General features: G+C 39.3%; 2 protein-coding genes across 3 annotated transcripts; both read left to right on the top strand.

Annotated features, from left to right (window-relative positions):
* The first annotated feature begins 472 nt into the window (after positions 1 to 472).
* Positions 473 to 9,822, top strand: LOC110049863 (uncharacterized). Its single transcript, XM_020755706.2, has 4 exons — positions 473 to 1,350; positions 5,952 to 6,227; positions 7,693 to 7,956; positions 8,392 to 9,822. Exons 1-4 carry the CDS (start codon positions 797 to 799, stop codon positions 9,134 to 9,136), a joined length of 1,839 nt encoding a protein of 612 aa, XP_020611365.2. The 5' UTR covers positions 473 to 796; the 3' UTR covers positions 9,137 to 9,822.
* Positions 9,823 to 10,085: 263 nt separating this feature from the next.
* Positions 10,086 to 15,388, top strand: LOC110049784 (uncharacterized). Of its 2 annotated transcripts, none has more exons than XM_089290494.1 (4): positions 10,086 to 11,322; positions 13,201 to 13,473; positions 13,829 to 14,092; positions 14,262 to 15,388. In XM_089290494.1, the coding sequence occupies exons 1-4, from the start codon at positions 10,754 to 10,756 to the stop codon at positions 15,025 to 15,027; spliced, it is 1,872 nt and encodes a 623-aa protein (XP_089146620.1). In that variant the 5' UTR covers positions 10,086 to 10,753; the 3' UTR covers positions 15,028 to 15,388. The 2 variants fall into 2 exon arrangements, with proteins under 2 accessions (XP_089146620.1, XP_089146621.1); XM_089290495.1 differs by having other exon boundaries at positions 13,913 to 14,092.
* The last annotated feature ends 1,982 nt before the right edge of the window (positions 15,389 to 17,370 follow it).

The raw sequence follows: 17,370 nt of genomic DNA on the forward strand, positions 1-17,370 counted from the left end.
GAAATGTTTCACCCAGATTCATAGAGCTTTGTACGTCCTGATGCCCCTCGGAGGCGGACAAACATGGCAGCCGTAAAGTAACAGAAACATCTGTCATTGAGTTTTGCTATTAAAACGAAAACTTATTACTCTAGAGTTCCGACACGTTGAAATAAATACTAACTTCTAGTGCAAGAACTTTTCAGTTAGCAAAACCTTAAGCACTACTGGTAGTAATTCATCTTTTGACCTACGCGACAGCTTTCTCGGGATGCCATTTTAATGTCACGCAACGCAAAAGCTTGGAAATTCAAACGTGCTCTATTCCATTACGAAGAACCCTGTCGAGCTAAAACGTGGTAAAGCGTCAAGTTCTTATGGGGTCTTTTATCTGATGAAACTAAAACTCGGAAGGAAAGGTAATTTTTAATTGACTAATTTCGTTATATTAAAATTCAGCCTAAACATAATAGTAGTGGGGAACAACAACAGAGTTTGTGGGGTTTATTCCCCAGAGCCTCGTGCTGAGGCTTCCTCACATAGCTACACTTGCTTTACACTGCATGCATTACAGGGTTTGGTTTAACCAAGGAGGGGCGCGGCGACAGCGGCCGCAGCCCAGTTCGCAAAGCACAATGGGATCTCGTTAGAACTGTTTTGTAAACATGGCGGCTGTATGCAATCTATCAGCCGAGTAGCAGGTCAGTCGTTTTACACCAGCTATTACGCTATGGCATCGAAGTTTTTTTGTCTGATCTTTCCTCGGAATTCAAAGTGATCTGGTTTTCCCGTCAGCAACTCATACAACGCTTGTATCATGGATTTCTACGTGGATTACAGCAGCAAGAACAACAAAGAAACGGGCAGAACCAAGCTTTCTGTTTCTGACTTCGATACCACAAGCATCAGAGATGTAAAGTACGCTATTCAGGCCGCCATTCAAGCACCAGTTTGCGATCAACAGCTGTTTTATCAGGGACAACCGATAACAGACGATGACATGACTCTCGGCAGATTGTATTTCCGGGAGGGTGACTGTTTTAAAGTACAATTTCTTGCTGTAGCGGATATACCAGGCATGAGTGATCTACTGGAAGTGTTGAAGAACACCGCTCAAAAAATTATTGTCGAAAAGCTACAAAGACAGCTACCCAACATAGAAGACGATTCTTCTAGCTTATGGGGGTTTTATGACCGTCTAGTTTATACAGTGGAAGGACTCGCCTCATTTTTCTTCCCGTGGAAATGTTTGAGATCCGTCGCACAGAGGCACTTTTTCGTCCAGGAGGGAGGATTTGACGCTTTCTTGGAGTTGTTCAAATTTTCTAGGCAACTGTACACAGTTGAACACCTCGAAGATGATTTGAATGTGTAAGCTCATCCAATTTTAACAGTATTGTGTTTATTTGCAGTGTTTGGATCCAGGATTGGAATTTCTCCTCTCTTATAGACCTAGTTGTATCTATAACAAAATTCTTGATCGTGATTGGTTCTCTACACGTCTATTTGTCACGTAATCGGTGCAAGATCACGTGGGTGTCCAATAACAGGTATCCAATTTGAACTTTTTGTAATTGGATACCTATAATTAGATACCCGTGTGATTTGCACATCAATTACGTGCACTTTAATGGCTTCCTTTGCAATGTTTCATGCAGTTTTCAAAACTTATGAAAAGCACTACTGACAGTTTCGTTCAAAAGAAATTCCCAAGAGACATTTTTTATTCCAAACTTTGTTATAGAGACCTTGCATCATACAATTCAGGGAGTCATATGAAAGGCCACAGGCAAGAGTGACCCCTAGACTTTTTGGCCATTTTGAAAGTGCTCAAAAATAGCTGAATTTTGGCATGTGGGCTTCGTTTTACCTGAGAAACATTGCTCTGAAGTTTTTTTCACTGGGGTGCTCTTCGTTTTTGAGAAATAACGTATACAAAAAAACTCAGTTTTCCAAGTGGCATATTTTGGAGATCTTGTTGAGCGAAAAACAAAAGAAACCTTATTATTTTGTTGAACAGCAAACAGGCAGACTGTTTATAGTTTGTGAAGTTTATATGAAATAATTCATATATGAACTGCGGTTGTAGATGAAAGTGAAGAATGATCATCGCAGTAAATTTTCCAATTTAAGCAATTGGAAAGAAGAAGCCTGAAAAAAATCAATTGAATTGAATTGATTTTTTTCAGGCTTCTTCTTTCCAATTGCTTAAATTGGAAAATTTACTGCGATGGTCATTCTTCACTTTCATTTACAACTGCAGTTCATATATGAATTATTTCATATAAACTTCACATCATTTCACTCCTCACGGGAAGATATGAACTCAATTAAGTGGCCTCACTCCCAATGTGTGGCTTCATAGCTCAGTTGGTAGAGCATCGCACCGGTATCGCGGAGGTCACGGGCTCGAATCCCGTTGAAGCCCTGATTTTTTTCAGGCTTCTTCTTTCCAATTGCTTAAATTGGAAAATTTACTGTGATGATCATTCTTCACTTTCATCCTTTGTTTATAGTTTATTCCACAGAATTTTAGCTGTCTTTAAGTCAAAGGAAAATAGTATATAGAGTGGAAATCTGGGAACAGATTGTTTACATCGGTTATTGTGACATGAACACAACACGTGAATTGATCGAGCGTCAAACGAAATACCTGCCTGGTGGTGGAGAGGCATCGTAAAGCCTTGATAAACCCGTAAGTCATCAGCACGTTTTAAAGAATCAAAATGTGTTCTGAAACTTTGAAGGCAGCTGATATACCGTAATCGTGTTATCAGCATTCGAAGTCAGATTGAGCCAGGCAGCAAAGTCCAAGAGCAGTTCTTGCCCAAGAAAAATACACTCTTGTGAGTTGTGGCCCATCTGCCAAACATTGCTAGTGTCAAAGTTTGGAAAGCGAGAACTGGTTTTGGACTTATAAAATTTCTCTTGTATCAACCGCCATGTTTTCCCGCGCACGAGGTGTAAAGGCCCTTTGCGGCATGCATCGCAATCATGTTTTGCGGACATTTCTTGAACTGGTAACTAAATTTCCTTTTTCATTTAAACATAATAATGGCCAACAAATAACGATCGATTATAACATGGATCTGTGATTTAGGTTGCATTGATTTTATTTCATATCGGCATGATTTGTAGTGTTTTGAACTTCTGGGATCAGCGGACATGCAGATATATGGAGACCCGTATGTTGCACAGGGTTAATTTGTTAATCTGTCAGCCCTATTTATAGAGCGTTTTCACATGAAGTCATCAAATTCTTAAATCCAAAACTAAAGAGCCACTAAAGTTGTTATCCTCATCAGGCATAAGAGGTACCAGCACATTTTGAATCTCTAAGTTATGGTGGTGCGTGACATAAAGCTACGATCGCATTTGTCGAAAAATATGTATTTATCTCGTGATTTTTAGCCATTTAAGACGTTGCTGTATTTGGAAAAGTGCTTATTTAATGTTTATTTGTTCTGTGCAGATAATCATTGTCCCAGATAACCAAAGTAAGTTCCAGATGTTAACACTATTTTCCGGCCGCCATATTGGTGTACCACAGAACACCAACATGGCGGCTCCATACTGGGCTCTGTAAATTTGCGTGGAACATTTCGATGGATGTCTCAACTTTGGGACAGCGCACACACCTTAAACTTGGAGAACTGTCTTCTTTATTTATCTTCTGTAATATCACAATTTCTTGACCTTATCTACTGAGTGGTTTTTGATATTATTTTTCATTGCGTGACAATAAAAACGCTCTATAGGCCCTCTTCTTTGATTGTTTAGTAGTGACATCTACGTTGATTGCTGTATTTGATTTGACTATCCTAGCTAGGCAAGGTAGTTTCAATGTTTATCAGCTGACTGAACGTGGCGTAAGAGTCCTTGTTTTTATTATTATTATTATTTAATTATTTTTTTATTATTTTTATTTTTTTATAGTGCAACTAACAAACTTGACTATCTAGTAGGGTACTCAACCCATGGTGACTGTTGCTAGTTGCCTGAACAAACCACAACCGAAGCCCTAACCCTGCTGAATAACGTTGGACTAATCTCTAATCCTAATTAACTTAAACCCTAACCACAAGAGCCTTGAGCATTTTACTGACCTGATGTGAAATGAGCATCTTTGTGGTCACGCGTTCTGATGAAATCAACATTTCACTGTTTTCTAAGTGAAATGAATATCCTTGCCATCACTTATTAACTTGAAATCAACATTTTTACCTATTTAGACCTGAAATCAATATTTTTGAGCTTATACGTTGCGTGAAATTGATATTTTACTGTTTTCTAAGTGAAATCAACATCCTTGCCGTCATGCATTAACATGAAATCAACATTTAAACCTTTTTTGACCTAAAATCAACATTTTTGAGCATATATGTTGCGTGAAATTGACCTTTTGGTGGTTTCTAAGAGAAATGAACTTCCTTGCCATCACGCGTTAACGTGAAATCAACATTTAACCTTTACTGACCTAATATCAACATTTTTAAGCTTAAACGTTGCGTGAAATTGACATTTTTGCTGGTTTCTAAGAGAAATGAACATCCTTGCCATCATGCATTAACAAGAATCAACATTTTAACCACTTTTGACCTGAAATCAACAAAATTGAGCTTATGTACTTTTCATGAAATTAACTTTTTGCTGTTTTCTAAGTGAAATTAAAGTCCTTGCAGTCGCGGCGGGCCAATTCTTTGTTATAATAAACCGAGGCGAGACTTCGACTTACAACAAAGGCTTAGCTTGGCTATTATAACAAAGGATCGGCTTGGTTTATCATAACAGAGGCCCGCGTTCGTTTAGAAAAAGGGCATTAAGTATTTTAATCAAAAGTGAACTTTGTCGAAAACGCTCCACATTTCACATGCAGTTTGTTCAGGTATGTTAAGCGATGTCCCGTAGTTTTCACGCTAAAGTTCGCTTCATTTTCAAGATATTGCATATGCAATAAACCACTCGGTTTTTCCAACCTGTGTGCCTTTTTTGCATAGGTTATTTCTCAAAAACAAAGAGCACCCCAGCGAAAAAAAAACTTCAGAGCAATGTTTCTCAGGTAAAACGAAGCCCACATGCCAAAATTCTGCCATTTTTGAGCACTTTCAAAAATGGCCGAAAAATCCAGGGGACGTTCTTGCCCGTGGCTTTTCAATAAATTATAATGATAACATTTCCAAAAGGTCTAGATAACAGCAGACACGTAAAGATTTTAAGGAAAACGACCAATTTTTTAAGTTTACAAGACATGTTTCGACAGAACTTCCATCATCTTCAGTCGAATGATTACAAAGCAAGTTGAATAATAAGTAGACAAAAATGCTAATTAAAACAAAAGAACGTGAAAAGGTGTAAATTAAAAGGTTTTCACCTTTTCACGTTCTTTTGTTACTATTTGTCTTAATTAGCATTTTTGTCTACTTATTATTCAACTTGCTTTGTAATCATTCAACTGAAGATGGCAGAAGTTCTGTCGAAACATGTCTTGTAAACTTAAAAAATTGGTCGTTTTCCTTAAAATTATAATATTGTACTCAAAATTTCAAATCGGCCTCATGCGTTGCGCTCATCTGATTTTGAAATTTCCCGTGATTGCTAGTGTTCCCCGAATTGTACTCCACTCGGCCTAATTACTATTACTAATCGGCATGCGATCATGCAGGTGTCCAATTGCAGGTATCTTATTACAACTTCCTTTGCTATATGCTCATAAATTACTATGTGCTTTTTAAGTGCTTCCCATCCTTCTTAATATTTCCTACAGTTTTTGAAACTCATGGAAAGGGGAGCTCATGTTTTCATTCAAAGGAAGTTCTCAAAAGACTATCCAAAAGCAAATAATTTTCTCAAAAATTTACTTCTCAAAAATTATTTTTGAAATAGCAAGGGTAAAGAACTGCATTTACCAAAGTTGCATTCATTTGGTGGAAATATATCAATGAACTTGATGTGCCTGTTATTTTGACCAACAGAAATGAAAATTCAGTGGAAGCTACCATGATTCAAAATCAACTCAAACACCACTTTAACGAGGGACAACTTGTTCTTCAGTTGTGTTGTCTCAGCTTTTTGTGGAACTTTGGTGAGACACCTCAGGATCGGAAGTTTGTCTTATCAAAGGATGTCTTTCCCCTAGCAATTGATGCACTGTTACTTCAGCCACATCCCCTTGAAGATTTTACTGGCCACGTTGACATAGCTAGCATGATAGTTAGTGTAAATGAAACAGCAATTGGATGCTGTGGAGGGTGAGTTATTACCCAGAAAATGAAGCTTGTTACATCTGTGCCTATTCCGAGTCTCAGAAATGCCAGTTAAACAGAGCAGGTGGAATATGTGCTGCCGAGTGTCAGTCAAGTAATCAGCTGATATGTCAGCTGATACTTTGCAACATGTCAGTAATAAATTGCCAGGCCATTATCTCTTGTCTAATGGCCATTAGTACAAAATCTGCAAGCCTTCTATCATGAATGCTGTTCCCTGAATGGCAAAGCTAGTCACTATTCTGTTGTAGAAAGTGAGTAGCCAAGTCGTGTGAGGTTGTTAACTGAAATGAATTGGCCCTGTCTATGTGTTTCCGAAGTGTCTGTCAAAGGATTGAGATAAAGCTTTGAACGACTAGTAGTTTGATTATTCCCCGCGTTTTCTATGTGTGATGGTTGACTAGGGTATGTTGTGCCATTGTTAACTATCAGGCGATAGTAATCTCAAGATCATAATCTGTTTGTTAAATATGTTGGTTAACATTCATTCAAACTGAGTCAATGGAGATTTCTCTCATTGATTTGTAACCAAGAGTTGATAAGTGTCATTAGTAACCCTCATTCCTGTCAGCAGATAAATTGGCTTGGAGTCAAACTATACTTAGCAAAACTGTGCTGTTGAGTACATGTTTAAAAATTTACTACCACTGAATGACCAGTTCATGCTGGAAGGATTAGTTGACTGATACTTTGTCAACATTTAACCAAACTGACAAAGAATCTGAAGACGTCTTCTGTTACTTTCATCCATAATCTCTGAACACATGTTAATATAAGTACCTACCTTTAGCCTTTTCCTTCTTTGATTGTTATTTAGCTTAAAAAGGTTTGAGTAACAAGTGGACAAAAAACTTTGTACTAAGGTTATTTACATCATACTGCAAACTTCTGTACCACTGTTTTAAATATTGTCTTAAAAGAAATCATTTCTAACAACACCAAATGTTGAAAACAATTTTTAAACTCATATGAAACACTTGAAAATACATGTACTGGTGAAATGAAGTGAAGTGAAGTGAAAGACTTTATTTAATGAGGGTGACCCGTGACAGTAACTTAAGTTACTGATAAACTTGGGGCCCTCAGCTTAAAATAATTAGAATGCTAAAAATATATTATTTACAATAAAATGCTAAAATACGATCTTATTTACAATAAAATACTTAATTAAGTTACTATTAAAAATGGTTACAAATAATAAACTGGACTTACAATTTCAAACATACTACGAATAATAAGAGTTAAAAAATTCCATTAGTTTTCTGAGAGTTAAGAATAGTATTAATGAAATGAAACTGATGATGAAATTTTATCTGTATAGTAAAATGTCTCTGAAATTTGAACTTTCAACTTTCTAAGATTATTGTGGTACAAAGTTTTTGTCTACTCAAAACTGAAATTGCTTGATTTTCTTTCAGATTTCATCTTAATCTGTGTTAATGTTTTTCAGATTGATAGAGTTTGATTCCAACATCCAGGAGGAGGCATCCAAAATGCAATCACTGATTGACAAGTTACTGTTTATGATAGACAGGTGCCAATCAGATCCTGCAGGATATTCACTTTTCTCAAGCCAGGTTGCTTCTAACACTATATTTTACTGCACATTTAATGTCAAATCTGCCCAACCATTGGTGGATTGTGGAGCACTGGGAAAAATGCTTAATATCACAAAGAAGCTTCTTAATGATAAGGACAGCAATACACCTCTAAGGTGAGAGACATGTACTGTACTTTAGAACAGTTAGCAACCAGCTAGGTGTTATAGGAGGTCTTAACATTCCTAGTATCACTGTCTTGCTGAGACTTGCTGCAAAGAAGAAGAAGTGGAAGAAAAAGAAAAAGAACTCCTGCAAAGATTAATTAAACTGACCTGACGCAAAAGCTACCCATAGAAAAATCATAGGACTGCAAAGTGTCCAGAGAGCACTACAATCTAACTGCCAGTCTATCAAATTATCCACCACAATAGGGCTGCAGGTTTTGTGGACAGTGAGAGGTAATTGATATCACAGGCCTGCCGTAAATGCTGAGAGCTAGATCATCTAACAGATCATAAGAGAACTAGTAGATAAATTTTGTCTTTGAGGGGTATCAGAAGGCAGAAATTTCTCGTCGCTGACTCATGGTTTTAATCTCTCTTTACCAGGTACTACTGTTGTCTGTTCCTGGCTAGACTGCATTCAGCTCCTCTGGTGAAGCTGGACAGAGACACTTGTGCTGCTATAGATGAACTTATTGATGTGTTCCTAGAACTGCATGTCCCCAATGAGATCTCAAAATGGGAGGAAGAGATGTCTTTTGTGTGGATGACAATGGTGCCACTGGTTCATCTTGCCTTTGCTGCAGGAAAGGAATATTACTGTAACCAAATTTATGGCTCAAAATGTGATATTTCACAAAGTGAAAGGAAACAATCAGAAACTGTGAAAAGTGAGGTGGCTGAGGATCACACGAAGGAACTGCAAAGTAGTTTGTGTCCTTTATTAAATTCTTACAACAGGGTAGGAAATCGTGAAACAAGTTACAAGCGCAAGAAGATTGAAGATAATACAAGTATGGAAATTGAAACTTCAGTGTCTGGGGACAAAAACTTTCTGGCGCCAGGCATGAAAGACCAATTCACATGGCCAGGTTCCGTAACAACACAAAAACTTGGAATCTTTTCCTTGATGCACATGCTTTCACTCAAAGAGAACCAGCAGTTGGCACTATCAGAGAATCTCCTTCCATACTTGGTGTGTCTGTCATGGTGCCTAAAGGATAATGAGAGGGGAAAATTAACAACCAGTCTGGCACACTGTCACAATGTGTCATGGCCTCCTTCTTTGAAAGTCATTGCCAAATCTGTCCTTGCTCTTGTTTATGGCTTAGACATGGTTTTCAAACTATGAACAGCCCAGCGTATAGGAAAATGGTGACAGACCATCTGATATTTCCAAGGAAACCTGCATTTCTTTTCCCATCGATTAATTAAACAAAATTGATCGGTTATGTCAAGCAATCAGGAATTAAATTGTTATATTATTATGATTATTTCTAATCTACACATGATGAACAAAGAGGGTAAAATCAACACAAGAAAATGTTTTGCAAGGCTAAGGTCCGATGGAACTGGATTTTCTTAATTCCATTCTGCATTGTTTCTAATATAACTATTTACAGGCAGTAACTATCAAACTTTATTTTATGGCAGAGTAGTCTTGAGGTAAATCCAAGCCTTTTGATTGGTTCTTCCTCAATCTCACTCCCAGAGTCTTCGTTCCCCTTGACCAGCAGTCGGAAAACGAGAGCTCTGGGAGCAACCATCTCAGGCATGCGCCATAGATGCAGACTGCGCAGTGAAACTGAATGAGCAGAATTCGGTTATTTCAAAATGGTTGCTCCCACAGCTCTCGTTTTCCGACCGCTGGTCAAGGGGAATAAAGACTCTGGGAACGAGATTGGTTCTTCCTTGGTCGGGATTTTGCCATACGGACCGTTTCTGTAGAAATTGCCATAAGCCGTGTACTTTTTGTTTTTGAAAGCAGGGAAGTTCATGGTCCAAGTGCCATATATATTAAACTACCGTACGTACTAACCTAGCTTCAGTGCTCGAGCACTGAGAACTCCATTCCTTCGTCTGTTTTCCCCTCAAGGAGGCGAACCGCAATGGGGAAACTGAAAAAAACCCTTCTCTCCTTTGGAAGATTTCACCCCGTTCTGGTGAGATTCAGGAACACAAAAACTCGTAGGCATATTGATATAAAACAGACCAGATCGTCCACGAAGCAAGACTTTTCTTGGGAAGCATTGTCAATACAAAAACAAGGCTCGTTTTTATGGGGGTGGGGGGGGGGGGGGGAGGGGCGGAGGGCATGAAACTTGTCCCGGGCGCCAACTGAGTGGTCCGCCATATTTGCATTCGGTGTATGATTCATCGCCCCCTAGATTTTTTACTCCTAGGAGCCTGACATAAGCTGGGATATTGATAGTCTACAAATCCACAACTTACAACAAACATCGGATCGGAAAGACTCATCTGAAAATGTCGGTTTTCCAGCGAGCTATTATTCGTTGACAATACACGAAGGACAATTTTAATTGGAAATAACAACCGCTGACCAAATCGTGTTCGTTGTTTTGCCCTGACTTCATGTTTTGCCGTGACCAAATTTCTTTTGCCATAAATCAGTTTGTGTTGCCGTCATATATCCTTGTCTTCCTGTGAGTCATTTTCTTTTAACCAGGTACTAAGTTTGTTTTGCAGTGAAAAATTGCGGGCTACCGTAGGTTGCGTGACAGTATCACGCTCAGGCTGCAAATTTGAAAATGCAGCGTCACCGGGGTCGAATATCAAAATAAATCTATTTCGGAAGGCAATCATTTGACAGAGTGCGAAGTTCTTAAATCAAACGTCTCTGGGTTTTTTCCAAACTTCTGAACTAAAACGTACACAAGTTTTATAGTACAACTCTTCGAGAAGAGAGAAAGAACTTCCGCAGTCAAGTTGAGGCAAAATCGAATCCATCATGGACATTTACGTGGACTACAGCTGCGAAGACAACAACGAAACAGGTAGAACCAAGCTTACTGTTGCTGACTTTGATACCACAAACATCAGAGATATAAAGTACGCTATTCAGGCCGCCATTCAAGCACCAGTTTGCGATCAACAACTGTTTTATCAGGGACAACCGGTAACAGACGATGACATGACTCTCAGCAGATTGTATTTCCGGGAGGGTGACTGTTTCAATGTGCAATTTCTTGCTGCAGCGAACATTACACGAATGAGTGAGCTAGTGGATGAGCTGAAGAACTTCGCTCAAGAAATTGTAGAAAAGCTCAACAGACAGCTTCCTGTCATAAACACAAAAGAGGAGCTCGACAGCCTGAGAAGACTTCATGACTTCTTCTTTGTCCGACAAAAAAATGTTTGTCTTGCAATACAGGAACTTAACGAATATTTTTTCTACCAATGGAAATGTTTAAGAACCGTTGCTCAAAGACACTTTTTCGTTCAAGAGGGAGGATTTGAAGCCCTCTTGGAGGTGTTTAAATTCTCACGCCAAATGTACCGTGCATATGGTTTCAGCGTGTAAGTACCACAGCGTTATTTTGCCGGGTGTATGACATATGCAGACTTCAGACGTTTTAATTAACATCGTATTCCCAATACTTAGCGCTAATTGTAGACCGGGTTACCTGCGCATTATTCAGGCCCTCCGATCCTGAACGATATTAGACTAACTGGAGCGCTGTTTAGACCTCAATGTAGTCTGTAGACTCTGTAATCTGCAATCTAGTGTCATACACCGGTTACTTTATGATCTTTGCAAATGATGCTGAGCTATGCTGCAATTGAGACTAGCACCGTGGGGGGGGGGGGGGGATGCACTGTCATGGTCTGTCATGGTCTTAGCAAAAACAAACTTGCATTCTGAAACAAAGTTGTTGATTTCACAACAAGGTTGCAAGAAGTTAAGATTTGAGTTCCTCTCTCTGATCGATTTATCACACCTCCAAAAAGGAAGTAAGCCCAACTAATGATAATGTACACCAATCCATCCAATCCATCCATCCATCCAGATTTTACGTAAACCAAATTTTAATATTGTTGTATATTTTAATTTGATAAAATGCCGTATTTAAATAAAGGGTTCCATCCATCCATCCATCCAGACAGACAGACAGACGGACAGATCGACATACAGACAGACAGACAGATAGACACAGACACATACATACACCAACTTTATTTACTGAAACCTATCCACGGACTTTTCGATGTAAATGTGCTTAACTATTTGCAGTTCACAAGGGAAATACGAACACAGAACAGTCATGTATTCAAATTCCAGGCGCCCTTTAGCTGCAAATACCTTTTTAAATTTTCCTTTTTGTTGAAACCTTCCATAGCCTGCGAACGCAGACGTATTTCCGGCTGTCACTTGGTTCCGCCGAAAAATAACGCCTGCGAACCCGAGCCAGAAAACGATTTCTGTGACGTAGGAATTCTAAGCCAATCACAGTTTAGCTCAAATAATCCCAGAACTACTGCGCGAGGTATTCGCTGCGAGGAGCACTCGAGTTTCGTTCTATCACGGAATCTGATTGGCCAAGGAGAAACAAAAGTCATTACGTCACAGAAATCGTTTCCTGGTTCGGGTTCGCAGACGTTATTTTTCGGCGGAACCAAGTGACAGCCGGAAATACGTCTGCGTTCGCAGGCTAAACCTTCCAGGGAGAAGAATTGAACCAACTCCCAACTGATGAAACTACATCTCCATCGATGGCGACGTGAAAAAAAGTTACTGCTTTTGCGAACTAATTTATCCTGCTTTTTTACTTGTACAACATTCCAGTATTTTTTCCTCTTCACACACAATTAGCGTGATGCCTCACTGGCTTCACGAACTTAATAAAAGTAAAGGTAAAAAGTGAACTAAGGTAAATTCATTAAGTCTTGCATGCAGTGAATAATCTGCCTAATGGTATATAAATTTTATATGCGATGATTATAGGTCGGCGAACACGGCTGCCATAGTATTGGCTTTTCCCGTTTTAGTGCTTGTCTTTTTAAACAAGCATTGACACAGCAAAAATCCTACATAATCCTTCTGTCTTTCTGAGAATTTACCCTGAAAACGAATACCGGATACTGTAAAGGTGTGGGCTGCTCCAAGTACAATACGGCTGGCAAGCTGTTCAGTAAAGTATATGAGCTAAATTATTTGAGAAAACGATTTGTAAGGAAATTCAACAAATAAAAAGAACGATCATAAGATCCCTATTAATGCTAAGCGAACAGTTAAAAAGTGAAATTGTGATCAGGAAAAGGGTAAATGCAGACATCACCGCCGGCCAACGAACTCCGATGTATTTGGCAGTGTTCTATATACTTCTGCAACTCAATAATAAACCACTCTGCGCAACAAAATGTTTTTTTTTTTTTTCTTTTTTTTTTTTTACCAAGAGATGAAAATTCAGTGGATACTACCATGGTTCCAGATCGACACAAACACCTCTTCAATCAATGGCAACTCGTTCTTCAGACATGCTGTCAGTACTTTTTGTGGGTCTTTGGTGAGACACGTCAGGATCAGAAGTTTCTTTTGTCAAAGGATGTGTTTCCACTGGCAGTTGATTCCCTCTTGCTGCAGCCCCCTCTCCTTGAAGAAACTGGCCATAATGACGTACATAGAAGGATTGTTGCAATAAATGAAACAGCTCTCGGACCCTTTGGAGCGTGAGTAAACGCGGAAAGTGATGTTTGCATGTGTTTATTGAGGCATAAAGATCAGAAATTCAAATTGTCCAGTTTTAGTTCAGTGGTCCGTATCCGTCAAGTTCTGGTTTTGCGTGTATTGACCAATTTATTCGACGTCATATATACCAACAAGAGTGAACCAGAAGGTGACTAACATCCTATCAACTCTTTTAGTTAATACACTGACTGACAATCAAACTACTACAAGCTTGTTGAAACTGCTTGATGCTCGATAGACACTTGCATACCAATGCTGATATAAACTCTCACCATTGTCCACTTTAAGCCTTTCCATTCTTTGATTCCTTCTTCTGTTTCTTTTCTCGATCCGTAGATTGGTGGAGTATGATCCCAACATCCAGGAGGAAGTTTCCAAAATGTCCCGATTGATCGACAAGTTACTCTTTATGATCGACAGGTGCCAGTCAGAGCCTGCGGGATATTCACTGTTTTCAAGCCAGATGGCCTCCACAATTTTGTTTTACAGCACTTGGAATGTCAAATCTGCCCAGCCATTGGTGGACTGTGGAGCACTAGAAAAAATGCTTGATATCACACAGAAGCTTCTGATTGATAAGGACAGCGACGCACCTCTTAGGTGGGAGATGTTTTCTAGAACAGTTAGAGACCGGCTAGCGCCTACTGTGAAACGTTTTCCTTTTAAAAGACTGGGGTGGGAAAGCGCAACAGAGATTATCTGGGATCACTGGCTAGTAGATAGTTATGCGTCTCGGCATTAACCCATTGTGTTTATGTCTGTTTATCAGGTACTACTGTTGCCTGTTCCTGGCTAGACTGCGTTCAGCCCCTTTGATCAAGCTGGACAGAGACACTTGTGCTGCTATAGATGAACTTATTGATGTATTCTTAGAACAGCATGTCTTCAACGAGATCTCAAAATGGGAAGAAAAGGTATGTTCTATTTGGATGACAATGGTACCACTGGTTCATCTTGCCTTTGCTGCAGGAAACGAATATTACTTTGCTCAGATTAAATTCTTAGAGTGCGATACAACACAAAGTGAAGACGTATACTTTCTCAAGAGCAAACAATCAAATGCTGCTATAACTGAGTTCGATAAAGATGAAGCTGAAACTTCACGTTCTGACGACAACAGAGAAGAAAAACCTATTCATCAAACAAGTTGGAAACGTAAAACGATTAAAAGTCCCACCCTTTATGGCACATCTGAAAGTATGGAAGCTGAAACTTCAGTGACTGGAGGCAAAACCCATGTCACGTTAGCCAGGAAAGACCAATTCACATGGCCAGGTTCTCCATCAACACAAAAACTTGGAATCTTTTCCCTGATGAACATGCTTTCACTCAAAGAGAACCAGCAGTTGGCGCTAGCAGAGAATCTCCTGCCATACTTGTTGTGTCTGTCATGGCACCTAAAGGACGATGAACGAGAAAAAATACGAACAAGTCTGGCAAATTTTCAAAACATTTCTTCACCTCCTTCTTTGAAAGTTGCCACCAAATCCGTGCTGGCTCTGGTCAATGGTTTAGACATGGTTTTCAATTTATGAACTGTGAGAAGTCAATGTTCACCCGTATTGGTCAATATCTTTGGTGGAAATAGATACATGTTTTTCTCAAACCTCGACGTTTCTCATGACTTTGCCACAGGAAACAGGAGCTTGAGCAACCAGACCCATGCAGGCACGTGCGTACCTCCGAAAACCCAGGCAAAAATTTAGATATTTAAATTTTATCGACAAAAAGCGGCTTAAGTAATTAAATCGGCTTGTTTGAAAGTCTCTAGTCTGAGCTATTAACCTACTAGCCGTGATCCGAAAGGTTGACTGTAATCAACATAAGTTATTTCTTTCGCGCATTTCTTTTTTCTACAAAGTAGGTCCTATGAATAAAGAATTAGTTGCCAGAAAATCTCCCAAGTACGACGGATTTTTTTTTCCTTTTCTTTTGAATAATGTCCTTAAACCGTCTGAACCGTTTCCTAAGAAGATGTGCCCTCCAGTCCATCGGATGTCAAAAATCCCATTTGAGGCATTTGACGGTCATGTCAGCAGTGCTTTGTCATCGGTTCACAAGCCAAGCCTTTGATCTTTCAGTATATAAGCGCGATACCACCTCTCTTAAACACCCTTGCAATATTCAGTAGTAAAGATCTTCAAACAATAACACATGGATATCATATGGATATATATGGGAAAAGTGCGCCCGCTCGCGGAAACAGTTTGATTGCAGGATTTGTTGAATTCCCCCCGCTCACCCACTAAAAACAATTATACCTAATTGTTATACCTAATTTCTGTCAAGTTTTAACATACCATACCCTTTTTCACACCAAACTGGTCAAAATCTGTAGCCGTTTTCAGGCCAAAACGGTTCAAAACCGAAACTGTTTGAGTCCTCCACAACTGAAGCCCCATACACCAATCTAGCCTTCCCCCCTCCATTCAACGCGACATCCCAGCACGACTTCATCTTTCGTTTTGTAATTGTTGTAAAGTATTACCTCAAAATCCAGTCATTGTTAACGATTGATAGCGTGGCTAGAGCGATTTATAGCAGATTTCAGTTGGGCTGAAAGAAATTCACCCTTTGCTCAGTCAGCCGAAGGGTCGTAAACATTTTTTTGTGGTAATTTCGCTGACCAGTATATTTCGCTAGAGAGACGTCATTTGCCTGACCACTGCAATCAAAATGGCTGCATTTCTTTCGCGCATTTTTTTCTGCATTTCTTTCTTCATTCTTTCGCATTAGGAGTGGAAAGAGTGCTCCCAAATTACTTTTAATTCGTGGAGTTTTTCAGTGCAATGAATGAATGAACATGTTTGAAACTAGACGCTTTGCTACGTGTACCCAGGAAGTCGTTATACTGAGAAACACTAGCTATATTGCAATTGAGCCGGTCACCCCAAAACGCAGACCTTGCAGACTGCAGACTACAGACTGCAGACCGTGCAGACCATGCAGACTGTGCAGATTGTGTAGACTGAGTACTTTTTTTCTAACACTTGACTCACTTTTTTCGCTTCTAGTGACTAATGCCCTAATGTTTGTTTTCTAATGTTTTTTTTTTTTTTTTTGATTTTCTTAGTCTTCGTTGTCCTCTTAACTGATTCATAAAACAAAGCGAGAACGGTGACTCAAAGCGACCTTGTCCCACAAATCGCTTTTGCTACACAAAGTACAGACTAGGAGTATTCCCTCTTTCACTTAGTTGAAAATGACCTTAAGTAAGCCTCGAGGGAAAAATGCTTGCATGAAATTTTCTCGAGCTTTTCTTATGCGTCACGCATAATGGACTAAGCGAAAGAGCGACCACTCGCAGTCTAAATCGCCATAAAAACAAAGCTGCCATACGGATAGATAAATTAACCATCGCATCAACTTATTACAGCAACCGTACTGCGCTGAGAATTTCAAATGCGATTCGGTTTTCTGTGATCTTTCCATGCGCTAGGCTTTTTTGGCGTGATCGCAGTCATACTCCAACAGCCATTTGGAATTACATTTTGTATACCAAGAGTAGAAAATGTACATGTTACGTGTGACATTACATCACAAGTGAAGTTTTTCTACATTTTAAAATAGCTTTACTTACGCATATTTAGGACTAAAGGGAGTTTCCCTTGCAAAATCTATAACACATCAACAGTCACATACCACCGAGTTTGCACGGCCTGTGGATAACAAACACTCCGATATATAATTGAACAGAACCAAAAAATATGCGAGTCAAAAGTAAATGCAAAAAACAAGAATAAGAAAAAAAACATACTCAGTCTGCACAGTCTGCATGGTTTGCACGGTCTGCGGTCTGCAGTCTGCAGTGTGCATGGTCTGCGTTGTGGGGTGACCGCAATTCAGCTAAATGTTCTGCATTTGAAGTTGTACGAAAT

The sequence above is a fragment of the Orbicella faveolata genome, unplaced genomic scaffold (genome assembly GCF_042242905.1).
Source record: "Orbicella faveolata isolate gen_17 unplaced genomic scaffold, um_ofav_v1 contig_2, whole genome shotgun sequence".
Classification (NCBI taxonomy): Eukaryota; Metazoa; Cnidaria; class Anthozoa; order Scleractinia; family Merulinidae; genus Orbicella; species Orbicella faveolata.